We start from the raw sequence: 21,652 nt of genomic DNA, 5'->3' as shown, positions 1-21,652 counted from the left end.
AAAAAAGTTTCAAGCCAATCCGGTAGCCATCCCATGTCAACAAATCAAACACATGATCAAGGACATCAAATTGAGATGACCCCATAAATAGGAAACAGAAAAAAATACTAGAAAAAAAATATTTGAAAAAACACTAAAATTGACTTGGTTTTATCTTTTAAATCTATAACCTGGGTTATGAAACCCGAGTGACCTCATTAGAGACAAACCTGAAAAAACCAAAAAGCAAGATTCACAATCAAATAAATATTAAAAGATGAAATTAAAAAAAAAGTCAATCCAAAAAACAATGTAAAACAAAATAAATAACAATTAAAAGAATTATGACTAAATTCAACATAAAATTAAATGAAATTAAATTTTTAGGAAAAAAATTGAAAAAACAAACCAATTAAGAAAATTATTAAAAAAATAGTAATTAATTAAAAGAATTAGGACCAAATTTAACATTAAAATTAAATTAAAATAAATGCTTGAGGGATGAAATTGAAGAAAAATCAATCAAGAAAATGATTCAAAATAAAAAATAGCAATTAAAAGAATAAGTATCAAATTTAATAAAATAATTAACAAGATCAAAATATCAGGGATAAAATCAAAAATAAAATCGAATTAGAAATAATAATTGTAAATAAAACAATTGCAATTAAAAGAAGAATGACTAGATCAAAAGAAAAAATAAATTGACGAGTTGGTATAATTTTTTGCATGGTTAACAAGCAATCCAAGAAAAAAAAAAAGGAGAACAAAGAAAAAAAAACAAATTGACACCAAATCAGACCCAACTATAATACATGCGCCACCTAGAACAAAAAAAGGATACCAAAATGAATCTAATGATGGGCGAAATCATGATTCAAATAATCAAAGCTAGTTGCACGCGTTGCTCGAAGGCGGCTAACACGTGTGAGGCACTTTTCTTCTTTTTCTCTTTTTTTTTATTTGTATGAAAGCAAAAATACCCCTAGTGCTAAACAATACAAACAAAAAAAAATTATGAAATCACAACCAAGCCCTTGAAATTAAGACTAAAAAATTTAAATTACAAGGATAATAGATTAATCATCATTAATTTTAAAAAAACAAAAATATTTCAAGAACTAAACAACAATAATAAAAAATCGTTACAAAATTACAATAAGTCCCCGAAAACAGGACTCATAAATTTTAATGATAATTAAGGGGAATTGAGTAAGTACGTAATCATGCTCGAAGTTTGTGTCCATCGCTTAGGCTGGACTTTTATCGTCACTCAGACATCTAGTACTTTGGGGTTGTAAAGCTCTTAAATCTCTCCCTGATGGTATGAACAAGTTTCCTCTTGAAGACTTGGAGATAGAAGAGTGTCCTTTGCTCGAATGCTTTCCAGGAGGGATATTACATCCGACGTTAAAAGGGTTGAAGATTCGATACTGTACATAATTATGGTCTCTATTTGAGGGGACTATGCACGATGAAAATCTCTCCCTGACACCTTGTATCATTTTGAGAACTTGGAGATTATTGTTTGTCCATCTATCACATCTTTTCCAGCTTGGAAATTACCAAGTCAAATCAAGACGCCAAGAATTTGGGATTGTTTCCAATTGAAGCACTTTCAGAAAGCATACTGCATGATGATATGTCCCTTCAATACATTTCTGACAAGCTTTCCTGAGTGTCCTAGCAGCTTCAAGCATCTTGCTGAATTAAATTTAAACCATTGTTCTGATATCAAGTGCTTTCCAGGAGTTGGTCCCTTCCTCCCTAAACTTAGAATGATGAATGTATACAACTGCAAAAAGCTCAAGTCTCTGTCCAATGAGATGCGAAAACTCACATCTCTGCAGGAACTGACAATTTATAGCTGCATAGCTCTTGAATCCTTTCCAAATGGCGATCTACCTCCAAACCTGATATCACTTGACATCTGGGATTGCGACAATCTAGATGGGCACCTGTCAAAGTGGAACTTGCAAAGTTTAGCCTTTCTTAGAGATTTTAGCATAGCTGGTGGATGTTGACACTGTAACCTTTCCAGATGAGGGGTGTCTGCTTCATACAACTCTTACTTCCGTCTGGTTTGGAAGACTTCCAAATTTGGAATCTCTATCCATGCAGCTCCAAAGTCTTGCATCTCTAGAAGAGCTAGAAATTGTTGATTGTCCTAAATTTAATTAGTCCTTGCCTAGGGAATGCCTACGTCGTGCACTAGGAAGATTCAGCATCAGGGATTGTCTGTTACTGACACAGCGCTGCTCCAAGGAGAATAGAGTGTACTGGCCTTTGATATCCCACATCCCTTGTGTGGAGATAATTGATGGCTTTGACATGTAAAGATTTATGGGGTTGCTTGTTATAGTGTCTCTTTCATATACACTATAAAATGTATTCTTTCTGTAATCAATAATATTTTGAATTATTGGAACAATGATGTTCTGTTTCTGACTTGCTGTGAATCGTGGATAACTTTAACTGTAAGGGACAATAATTTTCATGTCATTCTGTCAAGTTGTTTAGGTAAGTGATTATCACAGAAGGAGTATGGCTTCCTGCCCATAGAATTCTGGCTTGTTAACGAACAAAAGGAAAGCGAAAACAAGCTATATATCAGACTATCGTTTCCAGAAGTGAAACAAAGAATTGCAAGCATACATAACAAAAGAAATTAGGCACTATGTTTTGACTTTGGCTATGGGAGAGGTGTGCCAGAAAGGAAGTGACTGATCAATGAAAGTGCTCTCACAGGCTGGATGCTTGGTACCATATGCCCAGCCCCTCTTACAGTTGCGAATGTCAAGTCCCCTTTGTATACTTGTACATACCCACCAACCTGGAATAGTATGAAAAAATGCAGTTCAATATTGAGATCATTACATTCTTAATAAGCATCTTCCATTGTTATGATACTTGTTTACTTCAGATATTATGATTTAGTGAATGCTGAAGTGGGTAAATTACCTCTTGATCGGAGAACCAAGGATGCCATTGAGTTTTAATAGTAAGGTTCATCTCGTTTATTGAATACTGGGAAGAAGTAACTGGCACCCTTCCGTCTATATCACCGCTGTACACCATTGAAACAAAAGATCAGTAAGCATATATTCAGTCAAAATGGTCTGAACTAAAAAAAAAAGTGTCTAATTGTAATAAACTGATCTCAAAAAAAAAAAAAAAACAAATCCATTTGATCTTAGTGAAAAGTTGGGAGACTTTTGCAAAGTTTGGTCCCCATCAGCAAGTGCAAGGGCACTACACGATTATGGTGGCTGTGAATTTACTAACCTGAATACCCATACTCGAAGTCCATTTGCCATGAACTCCTTTAGCAAGGGAAGAACAGTAGAGGCACTATCAACCCAGTTAAAACCACCGCATGGTTGCCAATCGTAAGCAAGTTTGGTCACATTGGCATGCATGGCTTCTTGGACATCCGGTCTATTAAGATAAGCCAGCACATAAGAATCGCTGCAGGGATCGAAGTTCATCGGCTGCACCAAAAATCATTCAAGTCAAGTCACATATCCAGAATTACTTAAACTCCAAAATATTTTAAATTATGAGCAAGTTTATTTTAGTCACTTTACATTCAAATCCTACTTTTTTAAGGTATTTTTTCATGAAAATTAGAGTTGAAGAATTGTGAAATAATTGACCCAAAAATAAGTGAAAACTTGAACGAAGTGTATATATATATTTTTAAGAACGTTCATTCACTTACTGATGTCTTCTTTGGCTTGGACGTGAGATTACTGTTGAAGCATGAGGGGCCATAGATGTTGTAAATGTCAATGACACTAACATCTGTATCTGCTTTGTCCATGGCTTCTTGGCACTCTTTATATAAACTACCGGCACTTGAGAAATTACAGTAGTGTTGAATTTTACGGAAGTTCTCATTTGAAGTTATAGCATGTGTTCCAAAGAAGTCATACATCCCTTGCATATCGGTATGATCATTGATCACAGAATTTCCAATCTGCACCAAAGAGATGTAATAAAAGATTACTAACAAATTGACTGCAATGCTGGAAAAAAGAATATTTTCAGGTGTCGAAAGATTTATTTATCTAATAACTTAAGCTTCTGCGATGGATGAGAGTTCTATGAATTATGTGCAAGCTGTTTAATATCAAATAACTACTCTGCTTTAAAAAATCAAGTTGTTAAACGAAGGTCAAAGACATAAATCAGGTCATGACTGGTATCAAATAATTTCTCAGTTAAGAAGAAAATAAGCTGATACGTGAAAGGGAAGGGAAGAAATAGTTTTATGTGTTAAAAAGGAAGAAATTAGAGGAGGGGAGACACACACCATGATTCCTTTGAGGTTGACGACACTCCTCTTAGCCTTCTTATTATAATGAAGAATATTATCTGCAAGTTGAGGCACGTAGTGTCCCGCGTAGCTCTCTCCGGCTATGTAAAAATCTCTGTCTTTGTATTCGGGAAATCTTTCCAACCAATTTACAAGGAACATATAATTTTGTGCAGCTGTTTCTCTATCTCCACTAGTGTAAGTGGAGTCCGATGTTGCATTAGAGTATGAAAACCCTACACCAGCAGGGGACTCCAAGAACAAAACATTTGCAACTTAAAAGGAGAGGTTTAAGTTAGTTCATGAAAAATTCCCGAGGAAGACTACCCTCGTTTCGAAAATTATTCAATTGTAAGAAAAAAGATAAAACGTACCCTTATTCCATGAATAATTGTTTCTGTAAAGAGTTTTCCCATTGCTGTGTACACGAAATGGTCCAAGCTCTTCCATTGCCCCATATCCCAGTGATGAACAACCTGGGCCTGCGTTCATATTAAGCTGCCTCGTCAACAAATCAACTCTACCTAAGTTTTCATTTATTTTTTTAAACATTACCTGATAGAAAAGGATGAATACCATATTTAAATTAAATAAAAATTAATTTAAAAAATAATCACCACAATCATTAAGCTAACATAAATCATGTTTTACATGAACCATGCTGTGTATATATTACTGAATATACTTTGACGCATATAAGAGTCATGACATATGTCATATTTTGTCTGGTCTCAAATATGAAAAAGAAAAAGAAAAAGAAAAAAAAGGAATAACAAAATTAAGGTGCTAATTAAGAAATAACATGGACGGTCAAGTTGAATTTTTTTTTAATGATTTGCAAATAGAATTTTTATGTTAAACTTATAATTGAAAGATAGTAAAGCGTGGATGAAAAATTAAATGCGAATTTTGTATGAAAAATTAACTTATTTATACATACAACATCAATATTTCTTAGGCACTCAATCTGTTTCCAAATGAAGCAACAAATAAAGAACTCGAAGTCTTTTGAAGATGATGGCAATGACAATTGCAAATAGGGTAAAGAGCAACAAATTACCTCCATTTAGCCAAAGAAGAAGAGGCAATGCCGACTCCTTTGAATGTTGATCAGCTTCAACAAAATAATAATACAGTGCTGAACCTGCAGATTCATTAACAGTAACATAACCACCGTATTGTGAAAAGTTGACACGGGGTTGTCCGGGCAACATTTTGATTCTATCTTTCTCCTTTGATCCCTTTTGACGAGGATGAACTTCTGATTCATCTAAAAGCATATTCATCACCTCAAATTGGTTCGTGTCAAGTACCTCGAAAGGACCTGTATCAATTCTGGAATCTCTACTAAACTTGGCTTTGTAGAGATTGTCAAGTGCTTCGCCTTGGTTCTTGATGCCATGACTTTGAGCTACAGAACGTGAAAGAGTTACAATGAAAACAAGAAGCAAACAAGGTATCTTTCCCATCGTGTTTTTCTTTCTCCCTCTCCTCAAAACATAAAAAACCGAGAAAAAAAGAAAATGGAAAGCAAGAAAAGGTTTAGGGGCTTGGTTTTTGGACAATTGTTTTTCAATTTTTATATGATATTGTAACCGGAATAACCTAGCATGAGACTACAAGGAGAACCCTCGGCCGAGAGATGATATTCATTGACCGTTTCATTAAATTCCTGATCCTATTTATGAAACCTTAATTTCTTTCTGGAAACAAATATCCATCCCTTAATTTATATAATTTGTTTTCTATAAATATTAGCCATTATCATTCTAATAAATAGCAACAATGTATGTAGTGCAAGAGATTTTAGGGTGATTAGTGGTATCCTATAAATAAATTCTAGTTTTGATGTTAATGGTGCTTGATATGGATAATCAAATCTTATTCTAGAAAGAGATCCAAATTAATAATCAAAAGAGAAAAAAAAAATTTAAGAAGATCGATCGTGGAATTTGAATTTATTTATTATGCTTTTCAAATAATGCAGCTATGACTAATATAGGAAATCAGGATACTCACATAAAAAAAAAATCCTAGTTTCCAATGAAAAAAACTAATAAAAAACAAAATTCTAAAATACTAGTTTCTAAAAAAAAATCACCCAAAAGAACAAAATTCACAGGGCTTTTTAGAAATTCTATTTTTATTTACTTTTTTTTATTATTTTGATTAAAGTGGTAAGAATATCCGCAGCTGGATCATCAAAAATACAAATTTTCCTATAAAATTCGCTTTCCTATAAACATGAGCCGTCTAAACCTCCCACTCCCTTGCTAACAGGTCCCTAGCCTTCATGATGAGGCTGTAATTTCTGTTAATATTTATTTTATTCTTTGTGATAAGATCGATAACAATAGCAGAGTCCGATTCCACAGTTAATTTCTGAGATACCTTTGACCAGGTTAATAGAATGTTAGCGGGAAAGACATCCTCGTACTTTTTTTCTGATAACGTTAGCTTGTCTCAGCTTCGAAATTCAGGTGTTTGACCATTGTTCCCGGAACTAAAAGGATGCGAGTTCCAGGTGCTTGTGCCTGTCTTGATAAGACCGAATCAATCAAGTATTGTTTCCGGTCCCGCAGGTATTTGCGGTTCCATTTTCTATTTTTCTGAGAAAAATAATAATATCTCCTTGTAATTATTGGTCACCTCCAAAAGGTCCCTAACGATAAAAAAAAAAAAAAAAAAAAGAGAGAAGAAAATCAATAAAATCCTTTAATTTACTCTGGTCTGAAGGCAAATGTCTAAGATGTCCTTGACCCCTATTTAATTACCAAAAAGAAAAAATCAACCAGGAATTTGAATATTATATATATATCAAATTAAAAGGTAAACCAGATTCTCTATTTATAAACGTGACTGTCAAATCAAATAACAAGATCTTTTTGTAGTTATCCATCGAATAAAAATCGTAATTACTTTCTAAAAATAGTGGCAGAAAACATTTCCTTTTAATTTCTTAAATCCAAGACTAATTACATAGTTCAAAAAAATATGGCAACACCAAACATATATAGTATTCATGAGTTCATTGGGACGCGTAATGTTGCGAATAAAATTATTTTTTTTAATGTAATAAAAAATCTATACTTTGTTAACATGTTTTTTAACGTAAAAAAATTATAAATAAAAAATCTCATGTATATTATAATGAAGAGAACTTTTTTTTTAATTATTAAAATGCTAATAAATTAAATTAATTTGGATTAACTAGATAAATTAATTATCTACATTATGAAACCGTGATTACTTTATAGAAAATAAATTATGAATTTTAAATTAAAAAAATTCAGACAACGCATTGTTTGCCGAGGCAGATGAAAGTTCATCTAATATTATATATTGAATATTTTTAAAGCTTCTTTTCAAGCATTTTTAGAGTTTTTATTGACAAAATAAAGTGTTAATAATGTACTTCCTAAATTAGGAGTAATTTAAGAAACTTATTCTATGTTATTTGAGATTTTATATGGTTAATAATTTAAATATAAATAAAAACAAGATCAATCAATCTTTTAGGTTTTAATAATTTCTTTCAATGTTGATTTTGTTTTTCTTAATGAGGGATGGGTTGAATTTAATTACATATTAATAATAGAAATACGATACATACATACATACACATATATTAAGAATATAATAGTCAATCAGACATTTTTTAAGAGTTCAGTTTTTGTATATAGTAAGGATTAATATTGTGGTGTGAGATATTTTGGACATTTGTCATTGAGAAGAATCAAGCACATTACTAAAATAAGTTAATTTAATATTTTTTTGTAAAAAATATTTTTAAAAGCAAACCTAAAAATCATACACTTCCATATTCATGCTGTGTAACATTATTTTTATCAGAGACCTATTTGGAGATTATCCATAGAGCAAAAATGCTAGAGATACTTGTTAATTTGTTTTAGTAAGACTTTAAAATTTACTATATTTTTATTTAAATTGAGAGAAATTATTTTCAAAATAAAATTAATAGATACAGAAAAGAAATAAACTTCCCTTTTTCTAATTAGCCTTATGGAATAGTTTTTCTTATAAATATATATATAAGAAATGATTGTTTGAATGAAATTACAAAGAAATGGATTTAATATCTCGTAGTATCTGGAAGAGGCGTGCCATCAAGGAAGTGCTTGACTAATGAAAGTGCTCTCAATGGCTGATAGCTTGGCACTTGATGCCCTGCCCCTCTCACGGTGGCAAATGTTAAATCTCCTTTATACACTTGTGTGTATCCTCCCACCTACACACAAAAAAAAAAAAAAGCAAAATTATTTCATATTTTTTCTACAATTTCGTAGAACTATTGAATGCTGATTAATTAATTATATATCTTGATGAGCAAGATTATCACATGATGATATATATATATAGACCATTTGGCTCGAGATTAGAAATATAAATGGGGATAGAATTTTTTTCTTTTTTCTTTTAGCTTTTTTTGTGGCATGAAATTTCTATTGTTGTTCGTACAAGACTCGCGTTTTATTTTTTTATGAATTGTTTTTTCTTGTGAGTTGCGACAAATTAATATCACAAGATGTATCATTTATCTCGGGATTATAATTACAAACATCAATAATATAAATTCCTATTTTTAGGACTGGTTTGGATTTCTGTTTTCCTATGTTCAGTTGGGAGAAGAAATAAAGAAAACATTTGAGTGGTGAACAAAAAAAACTTACCTCCCCTTTGACGTACCAAGGATGCCATTCGGTTTTAACTTGAAGATTCATCTTATTTATAGAATATTGAGTTGAAGTAAATGGCACCCTTCCGTCTGTATCACCACTGAAATTACATGCAATGAAGATTAATCATTAGAATAGATCATACGATCACTTCATATCTCTTTATGTTCATAGAAGAAGAAGAAGAAGAAGAAGAAGAAGAAGCAAACATAATTAGAGATGTTGGAAATGGCATTGGCTACAAATTATGATAATTAATACAACATTTACGAAGTGTCACTGAAGCATATGAGGCTTGCTAGCTATTATCTAGGTAATTAGGACCCCACTCAACAAAGTGCAAGACAATATTATACTAAAAATTAATTAAGAACCCACTAACATATGTGATATAATGAGAGAATATTGAAAATAATCATGATAATTATATATATATACAAATCCACTTAAGTTCATTATTACTTTACCTAAATAGCCACACTCGAAGGCCGTTTGCCATGAATTCTTGCAGTAGCGGAATAATTGTTGAAGGGCTATCTGACCAGCTTGGTATGATATCACTACAGGGTTCCCAATCATGAGTAAGTTTGGTGACATTGGCGTGCATGGCTTCTTGGACATCAGGTCGATTAAGATAAGCATACACATAATAATCAGAACATGGATCAAAATCCACCAGCTGCGGCACAAGATTTATAGTCAGGCAAATTAATTGGAGGGATATTGTGTATAGTTTATGAGTTTTATAAAACAAATGTTTTAATTACTTACAGAGGGTTTCTTAGGCTTTGCTGTGGTACCCTCACGAAGGCACAATGGACCATAGATGTTGTATATATTGATATAACTAGTATCCTTGCCTGCTGCTTCTGCTGCTTGATTGCACTCATCAGACTGGGATGTCGCATTGGGTGAGAAATCGCAAGATTTTAGTATTTTCTGAACCATCTCATCTGAGATTAGAGCATGGTTTCCGAAATAGCTATACATCCCTATACTATCAGTTTCGTCATTGATCACTGCATTCCCAATCTGCAATTTCCACAAGAGAATGCAACATTACTGTTATGTAAGCCAATAATTTGCACTACTAAGACTCATATTAGTTGTTTTTTCAAGTCAGTACTTGAGATTTTCTTCTCTTTTTTCAATCTCTTACATTATAATGATAAATGATTCTAGCGAACAATCTACTTCTACCACAAATAATGGAATGTCGGCTGCTTTTCCCCCTTTGGGACCGAAGGACACCCCGACCGGTCCACATCTACCAAGTTTTGCCTAAATCCAATTGAAATATTCTACTTTTATATATATATATATATATATATATATATATATATATATATATATATATGTTCTTAATATCTTATCTATAATTTTATCGTTATCTATGGATTGAAATATTCTATTGATATATACCTACTGAATTATAAATAAAAAAAATTCTGCCAGTAATTATAACCATAAATTATTGATAAAATTATTTTATTGATAATATTATTGGTATTAAATAAATTTCTGGTAGTGGAATGAAGCTGTCATGTGCAAGTGAAGTATTGTAATTATTTAAAGGAAATGCAAGCTGTTTGCAAGTTGGCAAATATTTTCCAAACCTGACCTCCTGAGGAAATCTAGCCAGAGGAAAAAGGATGGTTTTGAATGGTGATTTAGTCTAAATTTGAAATTCAATTCCTTAAATATGATTATAGGTGGATTGAGAGAGAATATACGTACTAGAATTCCTTTGAGATTGACAATGGTCTTCTTAGCCTTGTTGTTATGGTAAAGAATAGTGTGTGCAAGCTGAGGCACATAATGCCCGGCATAGCTTTCACCTGATATGTAGAAATCTCTATCTTTGTATTCAGGAAACCTCTCTAGCCAATTCACTAAGAACACATAATTATCTTCAGCGGTCATTTTATCTCCACTTTTCTTGTAATCTGATGTCGTGTTTGAGTATGAAAACCCTACTCCCGCAGGAGATTCAAGAAACAAAACATTTGCAGCTGAAAAAGAAAACCATTTTTTTATCACTTTGCGCACATAAAACATTAGATGTGAATAATAAATTAGCAACCATTTATAAAAGTTAAAGATTTATACCATAATTCCATGAGTGTCTATTTTTATAAAGTGCTTGGCCATCACTATATACTCGAAAAGGTCCAAGTTCTTGCATTGCACCATATGACAAAGATGAACAACCAGGGCCTACAATAAAGAAATCAATCTTGTGTTAGAACACACCACCACCACCACCATAATAATAATAAACCTATGCTGTTAGGCAAATAAGCCTTTTGATATGAAACTCTCTCTCTTTAACTTACAAGCATACATCATGTATATGAACACACATAGAGAGCAAGAAAGCATGTTTTAGTTTTGTGCCCATCAGAAAGGGTCAGCTAGCATCTTCTCTCTTGTTTTCTCCAGCGGACACGGGAGATGAGGCAATGGAGTTCAAAGCTTTAGGGAACGGATCAAATGCAAAAAAAAAAATTATTTGTCTAGCTAGGAATATTTATATACGTTTTTGTTTTTTGTTTTAAAAAATGTAAAAATATGATACTCTCCATTTTAAAGTTTTAATCCCATTTGGTTTAATTTTCATACATACTAAAAAACAGGGATGGAAATTATTAAATCCAATATCCTACCTAATAAACGATTATTAATACGCAAAACGCAATTACTTAGAGATTAGAAATATGCAAAGAGTCAATTTTGGTTTTTTGCTATAAAGCTGGCAAATGGCCTCGCAGATGAGGTGGCAAGATTCACGGTACAGGGTCTAAAATATTGAAGTAATTCTTCGTCAAGATTGCCAAGATGATTATTTTGTGGCTAATGCGAGCGAACTTAAGCGTTATTTGCTCTAGTGACGAGAAGAGAAAGAGGGAAGCATTCTATATTAAAAAAATTCAAGCAACTATATATACGGTCACTAAGCACATTGAGGTCTTCTGTAGAGTAGAGAGTGCAAATAATTAGTCTTTTTATATGATATTTTTGGAGAAATTACACGTTAGTCAAGTTATAAATGATGTGATCAAGGAGGGATATGTGCCATCAGCCACTAAATCCAATCCCCTTTTTCATATTTGTAGTGTTCTTCTTGAGTGGATGCACGGTGGATTTTCAACTTGACAGACATATTATATCCTGAGCATTTAGTGTGAGAGAATGATTACTTGTAAATCATTAGTCTATAGCATTAAGAGGGTTACATCATGAACGGCGAGAAATCCTCATGGGAGTGAATTATGGGATTGAGAAGCCATCATGTGCCAGCTGACCATGTGGGGTTGTTGATTTCATGTTTTCTTCTTCTTTTTTTCTAAGTTCCAGGGCCCATTGCGATGAGGGCTCACTGCGCTAAAAGAGAATCTCTTTCTGATTATTAGTTACACCTAATTAAGAAAACAAGGTATTGTACAACCAAATAAATAAACTAGCTTTCTGATCAGGATTATTTAATTTATCCCGGCGGTTTTGTATTTATACTGTCATGCAAGACTGTGGCGATATTAATTAGCAAGAAGCAAAATCACATGGCATGTGAGAGAGAAAAGGAGGAAAAGGTAGCAAACAATGATGAAAAAGATTTGAGAGCGGAGACTTGAGAACTTTATGGGATATTTCCATATATTCTACTTCTCTGATAATTAACAGTGAACGAACAAGAAAAATTAAGAAAGAACACACAAAAAGTAGAGGATCCTATATATCCAAGATCCAAACAGAAAATGAGGGTGCTAATTAAAGGAACTCAGCAATCAATTTTAATATACCATCTAATCCTCTTTAACATGAAGGGAGCATTTTCAATTAGTTTTGGCAAAGTGATAATGTTGAAATATCGGAAGTAAACAAAACAAAAAAAAAAACAGAGAGCATGAAAGAAAACGCCGAAGGATGAGAGAAGAGGGAGTGTACCTCCATTGAGCCAGAGAAGAAGAGGCAAAGACTCTTTAGAATGTTGAGCCTCGGCAAAGTAATAATAGAGTGCTCGTCCAGTAGATTTATCAACGGTAACATAGCCTCCATACTGCGAGAATTCTACTTTTGGCTGTCCCGGCAAGCTCTCTATTCTATCCTTCTCTTTTAATCCCTCTTGAGCATGAAACCTGGATGTATCTACATGTTGAATTGCTTGAAAAAGACTATTGTCAACGCTAAGATTTCCCTTCGAGTACTTGGCCTTGTAGAGATGGCCAAGTGCTTCGCTTTGCCTCTTGCCAGCCGCTTCGCTTCGAACTACAGAACAAGAAACAACGAGAAGGACAACCAGGAGAAAGCATGCGTTACTTTCCATGGTGTTTCTTTTCGTTACTTCCAAAACATGCACTAAAAAAAATTAAGAAGATTGCCTTAATCCACCTGCTCTGTAGCTGTAGAGTGATGGGGGACTTTTATACTTGCAAAGAGCTCGCCACAAAGCCAATAATGCCCCCAGATCAGAATATGAAGTCTATATAATTGTTGCCCCCCTGATTAATTTTCCAAATTTAATGCATATGAGATTTACACCATTTTTTTAACAATAATTAAAGGGAAGTGGTCCAGTCATGGTGCATGGGAGATTAATTTATGATATATTTTTCTTTTTTTACCCTGGCCACACCAATCATGTCGTGCCATGTGAGTTGCACTTGTTTGGCCAGTTAGTGAACATGCGTGTCTGTGATTTATCATTTGTGTTCCTTGCCGATATGCGACATAAGTGATTGGATACAATAATCTACAGCAGAGCAGCCAGCGTTTTTTTTAAGTATATTGTGTCAAATTACGTGCCCCGAACTAAATAAAAATAGTAGGAAAAAAAATTTTGAGAAGTCGTAACTCAACTTGATAAACTACGTGGAAGCCGATATTAATAGAAAGAAAAAGAATTGTAAGAAAGAAATCTTCTTTGCTAATTTCCACGTGTAATGTTGTTTTTCAACTTATGAATACTTTTATTCACAACATTGTCGATAATCACGGAGAACAAGACAAAAGGAGAAGAGAGAAATTGATATTTAAATATATCAGAAATAGAAATAATATCATGAGGTAGGTTTAGAAAACAGTGTTGGTGGATCCGAGTGTGGATTTTTCTCTCATTTCATTTCTTGTAGGAATCAGCTGTAATAATTATCAGTTTCGTAGTAACTATTAATGTAAACCAGTTCCGTAAAACTGACGAGGAAAATAAATGCTTTGGTTGTTAGCCTGTAGCGATCACTGTGCATGTAAGAACAAGACTTTTCGTTGTCTTTATACTAATTCTTGACAAAACTCTTCTTCGAGATTCGATGAAGTTCTTCATACTATCTCGTGTTATTTGGCAACTGGCACAAAAAGAAGAAGTCCTTTTCAATTTCCATAGACGGGCTAAATGATGCAGCCATGATTGTAGAATTGAAGCTTTTGAGTGTTCAAGTGAGCATGTGACATAACTGGCCTGGTGGGGATTTTCCCCCATATATAGATTATATGAATTACTTGGCAGATTTTGTTATGCATCATCAAATAGAATCAAAGAATATCTTTGATTCTCAACCTAAAAGCTTATCCCAGGATATGATTTATATTATTCTCTAACACACCCCCTCAAGTGAAAGCCCTTTGAGCTTGAAACTTGCAGATGCCCACTTGGTCATCAAGACTTTGATACCATGTCAAAGAACCATATGTTAGAGAATAATATAAATCATATCCTGGGACCTCACCTAAAAGCTCAAATAGGTGTATATACAAGAACATGTCCGACAGTGCAAGACCACAATAATGACTTAAAATCATAAAAAAAAATATAATTATTAAACTCTGTTTGATAATTTTATATAATGTTATTTTTTGTATAGCTTTCGTATCTATTATTAAATATTTTGGTATTTAATTTTAAACAAAATCTGACCTAGATAAAAATCCAAGTACTCATTGGATCATCAAGTTAATTCGAATGAAATATTTTTTTTATTAAAAATCATTGTTTCATTCTTTTTCTTTTAACAAATTCTTTAATATTGACTTGATAAAAGTTTGGACTAGATTAATTTACCGGACCGATATCTTTTTTTGATTTAGATTAAAATATAACTCGGGTAATCATGAACTTTTTGAATGAATTTATTATGCCAGATTTAATGGTAGCTACTTTCTCGTCGGTTCAAGGGACCAGTACATATACTACTACTGATTTGATAATCGGAAAATTGCTCCACCAATCCCAATATATATTATTATTATCTTAATTTGTCATGTTGTTATAATTTGAAACGTTTTTTTTTTTCATAATTAGAAGGAACAGCCAGTGAGATCAGTCGGATTGTAGCTCAAATAGCATCACCACCTCCTTCCTGCGAAAGTTCCTCGCCGAGCCTCTCTTAACTGCAACGAAAAATGAAGAAGAGAGAAGAACTAGTTACATTAACATTTGATGATCAATTTTTTCATAATTATAATGAGTCGAACTTTGTTTTTCTTTGCCAATGAATTCAATTTTCTTAGTTTTATAACTAAAATAATAATTTTAATACCCTTTTTTTTTAATTTGTTTTTCACATTAAGCAATTTGTTAGTATACATAGTTTAATTAACTTTTCCTTTTCTAGAAAAAAAACTAATTATTAGTAGTTATATTCATCCAGTCTTTAATTAAGAAAGAGACTGAAAAATAATAGATAATTTATAAAAAAGTGTTTAATCCCATTTTTTATTTTATATTCATTTATGCATCGCATAAAACCTTATTAAATAATATAAAATAAGTTTATTAAATCACCCAAGGCCACCGATTAGAATCTACAATAATAAATGAATTGGATTAATTTTTCTTATAAAAAATTTTTGGTTGTCATCTTATATTATCTTTGACTCTTTTAGACAAAATATTCATATTTGTTTTTGTAATCTCTTCTTCCAGACGCTGCTAATACTAACAACAACAAAAAAATCAATAATTAAATTTTGTTAATTCTTCGGGGTTTTTTCAAGAGTTCTTAACTATATTACTAAAGTGATCAAAATAAAATATTAAGAGATGTTTAAGAATATGATTTATATTATATTTTTACTTTTTATAATTGCTACTAATATTAAATAAATAATAAAAACATTCATAGAATTTATATCCATACCTATAATTTTTTTTATTTGTATCCTAAACATGATTAAAATAATAAAATATTAAATTAAAATCATTTTACAAGAGACCCTTGGTTATAGTTGACTTATACTTTTCTTTTTTTAATTGAAACAACTGTTCATGTGCATTGTAAGACAGAATAAAGCAATTATACCCGCCCTCTAAAATATTCACCTCCATTTACTAAAATAATGGGCATGGAGAGAAGAGTAATAGTTTGTTCCGGCGATTTTTTTTTTTTTTGTCACATCATTTTTTATTTTTTCTTTCTCGTCACATCAATCTTTTTTATTTTTTTTATTAAATCTTGAATTTTATTTTTTATCACTGAACCTTTATAAAAAAAAATAATCTTTTATTTAAATTAATTAATTTATATATAAAAAATATTTTGAAATATTCACTAAACAACCACTATTTTAATTAATTAAGGATTGCATAGAAAAACATATTTTAAGACATGACCGTTATTTAAAATAATAATTATATATAAAAATAATATTTTAAAATACAGTTGTGTTTAAACTTTAAACTGTAATATTTTTCATATACTTTTAATCTCATAACTTTTTGCCGAACTATGCTATTTTTTAAAAAATCCTTACAATATGCGAATAATATATTATCGAACTGCCCTTGACGGTCCGGAGGCGAGGTAAGCCGAAAGCAGCAGGGAGTGGTTTTACCTTTACATCAATGGATAACAGTGCAATTATTAGGCAAAGGCCCATCATTTTATCTGTTGGAAAAAAAAATATGAGCATGATGTGGGGTCCACTGAAGTCAACGTAATATTCCTTGTTTTGCTGCAACTGCCTGGAAAAGTGATGTAGAAGCCTCCGAAAGAAGCAGCAGGAAGACAGGTGATGTCCGAGAAGGGTCCCCTCCCGAGCCCAACTAGCTAGGAGCCATTAGGCACATGACCACCATGAAAAGTTAACCGAAGGCATAGAGAGAATAGAACAGATTGTGTAGTCAGAACTCCGAAGTGAGGGGTGCTGGCTAAAAGGACGATGACAAGGCCGTTGGGGCGGCCATTCCCGTCGGTTGCGTTTCGAATGTGGTTTTGGTTCGAGAACACACCAAATTTTGCTGCAGTGATTTAACTGTTCAGAATTGAGATGTTTTTTTGCGCTTTGCAAACCAATAATCAAAAGTGGGGCATGGGATGAGATTAAAAGAATTCATAGAGGACCATACAAAAAAATGGATTCTTTAAAGAAAAATTTGATCGGTAAACTAAAAGTTTTAATAAAATAATATCATTTAAAAAAAATTAAGTGAAATAACATATTTTTTATCTTGTTGCGCCTTTAAAATCCATATTTACTAAAAATTGTTATTTCTAAATATAACAAGATGGTTGTTGCAAACAACTTAAAGTATAGCCTCATTGTTAATTTTTTATCTCAATCAGTCAACTAATTGATCTAGTTGTATGAACCGATCGATCATTTCATAAAAAAATATATATTTTTATGAAAATTTTATTTCAAATATGTTTTATGAGTTTAAATATACATATTTTTCCGACTTGTAAATTAAAAAACAAACTCTAATTAAAATCTTAAAAAATTATTGTTCACATAATAATTATTTTTTGTTTTTCAGTATCAATTAACCAATTTATTCAGAATTTAATTAATATTACGGTTTAAAATCATAATACTTAAAAGTGTGTTATTTCACTAACACTTTTTATTGTTGTGTTACTTTGCCATTTTGTTTTAATTTAGCAGTAAATTAAAATATTAATGAATAATTACCGTTTAAAAAAACACTAACAAAATAGCCCAATCTTAGCCGGTCGTGATTCAAAAAAACATGGATTTCATGGATGTCGCTATCGGGATATCCAACAAAATTAAACCCCAATCTCCATTCTTCTTCCCAGCATAAAATTTTTTTTTTACTAAATATCATATTTTTTCAATCATAATTTCTTGATATGAACTGTTTTGAAATTCTGACAAGTATGAATTGTAATATTACTCTAAAATGCATTGCAGCCGTGACAAAAATTTAAATCCTTTTGTGCTAATAACCTGAAATAGCCTTTCTATATCGCCTTTGGTCCTCAAAGAAGCCACATTATCCAACCAAGTTCTGCAAAGAAGCCTTCCCCCAATAATTGTCAGTGTTGCCTGTCATCTTTTTGGAAGTTTTCCAAAGGCATCAACTCTTGTTTTTTAGCACTTTTCATTCTTTAATGGTACCGGTTTGATTCCGAGCACCACTCTCCGTCTGTTCATGCACTTCCAAGAAAGAGAAAAATGGAATGTTAATTAGACCTTCTTTCCTCTGTCTGGCTCGAGGAATATGACCTCTCTGGAAATCGTGGCGAGAGACTCGGGGACAGACCGCCTAGAAGCCCATCAGACTTTCGAGTTTGTGAGGCCTTCCATATCATATCAGCCCAATCCCACTTCCCACTTTCTCTAATGGATATTTTGAGTTCGCAAAACAGGTCAGGCCCTGGGAGAGACATGGGCTTAGAGACCATGGGCTGTTATTGAAGAGAAGAAAAGGAGATGGTAATTAACACCCTTGCACAAAAAGGAAACATTATTTGTTTTTTAATAGAAAAAAAAAAACATGATTAATAAAGAGATAACGTGATTAATTATAAAAATATCAAGGCTTAAAAATTTATTGCTAGCTTGTGTTAAAAAAAGGGAACAAAACTGAAATATTTAAATGAAAATCAAATGAGGAGTCCAGATTGATGTGTAATTATCTCGAGCTTCATCACTCATTGTTCTTCCATTTCAGTTGGAGGGAGGAATCGGATCCTGGGTTCCTATCTTTGGTGAGACAGTACAATATTCTGTAGCGAAATTAAAGTGCTAATTACTTGTAAACTTGGTTTTCTTTAGTATATTAGATGAGTTTCTAGTCTACTCCGTGTTACAAAAACTTTTGATGCAAGTATGTGTGTGTGTACTCGAAATAGGAACGTGCTTGATTCTCGTTGAAGATTATGATTTGTGTTTTAAAAATGTTTTTTAAAAAATATTAATTTTTATTTTATTTCTTTGCTTTAATTTTTTTAAAATAAGAACTTCTTTAAAAAGCTTTCGTTATCACTATTCCTCGCTCGTGTAGCTTTCATCAAGTTGCAAGATTAAAGGTATCTTTGCCAATAGAATTAATCGCTTCATCTGTCAAAAGCTTATCAGCTCAACAATCCGAAGAAGAAACCCACACGAAAATGTATAGTACTTTAATGCAGCTTACTTTTTTGTGGGGTGATAGGAACAGACACAATATTTCTATTGATCATTTCATCGTCACTTTGATGAGAAATATTTGATAAATTTGGTTGGAGAAGTTCATCATCCTTCTAATATCCAACAGTAAACATTAGTTTTATTACATCGATCACTTGAACTTAATTGGGGGGGAAGGATTATTTGATATTGTATGGAACTTGGATTCTCGTTGATAAACGCATTAAGAAGGCCGAGTGTAAATAAGAACATGCCCCAATTATAAAGCTAGGATGATCTGATCTGATTCCAGTCAGCGTGTCTTCAAGCACACTTTTTGCAAGCAATCCACGACCTTTTTATATTGATTAACTATTTGTGGCAGATGTTATTCAGGGGGGGGGGGGGGGGGGTGAAGCTCCTCTTTCCTTCGTTTTCCTTCTTCGTCTTGCTTGTCACTGAAGGCAGGCACAAGTGGGCCTCCGAAGCATGTTGTTGACTGGTGGTTGGGACTTTACTATTCCAAGAATTTCAAAACATAACGTGTTTGAGTGCAGCGGAAGAAGCAGATGCAATACGATAGGATAAGCACATTTGACCGCCACCTTTTTTCCATGTTTATTATTAACATTCCAAGGGTCGCATGAATTGCTGGTTTTGCCCACCTTTTGTGCTGCTGTTTCGGCTTAAGCCAAGTCAGATATCAACTTGTCGAACCACTACTTATAGGCCATTTAATATTGCATTCATTATAGACACATTGACCAAAACCAAACTTTCAAAGATACCTTTGTGTTCCTACCAGAAAGAAAAGCGCCCTACTTTGTATTGAGTTTCAAATGGTACTCTTGGTGGAAAGGATTAGCAAGCTATACTCCAAGATGGAGAATCATCATCAGCACCAGCAACCAGAAGCCTTATCTGCTTCTTTACAGGCTTTTAGATCCGATGTTTCAAATTGCGTACACCAATTGTGCTTGGATTTGAAGCCCGGGTCACAAACCCTGTCCTTCTCATGGGTTCTACAATGTTTTCAGCTTATACCCTCCATCAATAAAGCTTTTGCAAAGCTGGTTGTGGATATAGACTACCATATGAGCAAATGGAAGTCTCAGTCTGTTGAAGAATATCTCAAGTATAGCTTGAGCTTGCTGGATCTTCTTAACTCTATTAGCTCTTCTCTGTCTCATTTAGAAAGAGTTCGGCTTTCTTTGGCTCATTCTTTGAGCCTCGTGAAGAGTTCACCTTCTTCGGCAATTGAGCATATCAAGGCAATCAAGTTCAACAGTTCAATCAAGAATTTCAAAGGCCAAGACAACATTGACGATGAGAAAGATAGACCTTGCTCTGGTGAGGAATGGATCATTGATCAAGCTTTGATTGAATTAAAGAGTGTAGGATTCTGGGTATGTTATGTTCTGTTGGCTGGTCTGTCCGGTGATGCTAAGGCATACTTGGAGATGAGAAAATCGACTACTGGGATGTTCTCTAACTCTTCAGTGATCAAACTGGACATGAGTATTTCTGAAGCAGTAATGGATAAAGGGATTGTGTTAAAGGAGGTTAAAGAGCTGAAAGAAGCAGCGGATTGTATTGCAGCGGCCACAGCTAATGAAAAGGAAAGTTATCGAGCTGAGGAGATGCAGAGAAGATTGAAAGCATTCGAGCAGCTGCTGGATGGTTTGGACAAGGAAGTAAACTCTCTCTTCTCCAAAATATTGGCTGGAAGAAATGAATTGCTTGATGGCATTCGACATACGAAACAATAGTCATGTTGATCCTCTGTATATAGGTTGTATTATTTGATTGTATTATTTTCTGATTGTAGCTATAGAATCATTTGTAAGTGGCAGAACGCCTTTTTACGTTGTTATGAACTATGAATTATTAAATACTTGTGAAAATTGTCTCCATGATCTCATCCACACATTCGATATTTTTCCAGTAAGAGCAGATGCGATGCAGGTTTCTACATCTATTAACAGGCTGGAAAATAACGAAGAGAGGGGTGTAGCGTAGCAGGTTAGAGGCGTTCCCACCCAGGTGGCTCGCCCAGGCTCAAGTCATCACTGCAATGCTTGGTAACAATAAGATATCAAGGCATTTTTTAGTCTCACAACAAGTTCAAATGATTGGATGAAGAAGTGTAAACCTTCGTCTCATCTACTATATGGAAAAGCTAAGTTCATCATTTTAGTCATTGCAAGAAACTAGGCACTACATGCCATTTCAAATTTAGGCAAACCAACTACAGTTCTTTTCTTTCTGCCTCACTGGAAAGTTCAGTCTTTCTCCTATAAAAGCAATA

The 21,652-nt window shown here is 33.1% G+C and overlaps 2 protein-coding genes across 3 annotated transcripts; both read right to left on the bottom strand.

The window, feature by feature from the left end:
- Positions 1–2,671: 2,671 nt before the first annotated feature.
- LOC133679297 (serine carboxypeptidase-like 40) lies at positions 2,672–5,766 on the bottom strand. Its single transcript, XM_062101840.1, has 7 exons — positions 5,358–5,766; positions 4,672–4,779; positions 4,295–4,572; positions 3,701–3,958; positions 3,265–3,470; positions 2,941–3,046; positions 2,672–2,812 (listed from the first exon to the last, which is right to left on the bottom strand). The coding sequence occupies exons 1-7, from the start codon at positions 5,764–5,766 to the stop codon at positions 2,672–2,674; spliced, it is 1,506 nt and encodes a 501-aa protein (XP_061957824.1).
- A 2,523-nt stretch (positions 5,767–8,289) lies between these two features.
- Positions 8,290–13,423, bottom strand: LOC133680540 (serine carboxypeptidase-like 40). 2 transcript variants are annotated; one of them, XM_062103549.1, is made up of 7 exons: positions 12,940–13,423; positions 11,104–11,211; positions 10,732–11,006; positions 9,766–10,026; positions 9,462–9,673; positions 9,005–9,094; positions 8,290–8,546 (listed from the first exon to the last, which is right to left on the bottom strand). In XM_062103549.1, exons 1-7 carry the CDS (start codon positions 13,316–13,318, stop codon positions 8,510–8,512), a joined length of 1,362 nt encoding a protein of 453 aa, XP_061959533.1. In that variant the 5' UTR covers positions 13,319–13,423; the 3' UTR covers positions 8,290–8,509. The 2 variants fall into 2 exon arrangements, with proteins under 2 accessions (XP_061959533.1, XP_061959532.1); XM_062103548.1 differs by having other exon boundaries at positions 8,989–9,094; positions 12,940–13,422.
- Positions 13,424–21,652: the final 8,229 nt, after the last annotated feature.

Source organism: Populus nigra, chromosome 19 (genome assembly GCF_951802175.1).
Source record: "Populus nigra chromosome 19, ddPopNigr1.1, whole genome shotgun sequence".
Classification (NCBI taxonomy): Eukaryota; Viridiplantae; Streptophyta; class Magnoliopsida; order Malpighiales; family Salicaceae; genus Populus; species Populus nigra.
The sequence above is the reverse complement of the archived record's forward strand: the minus strand, read 5'-3'. Positions and strand labels throughout refer to the sequence as shown.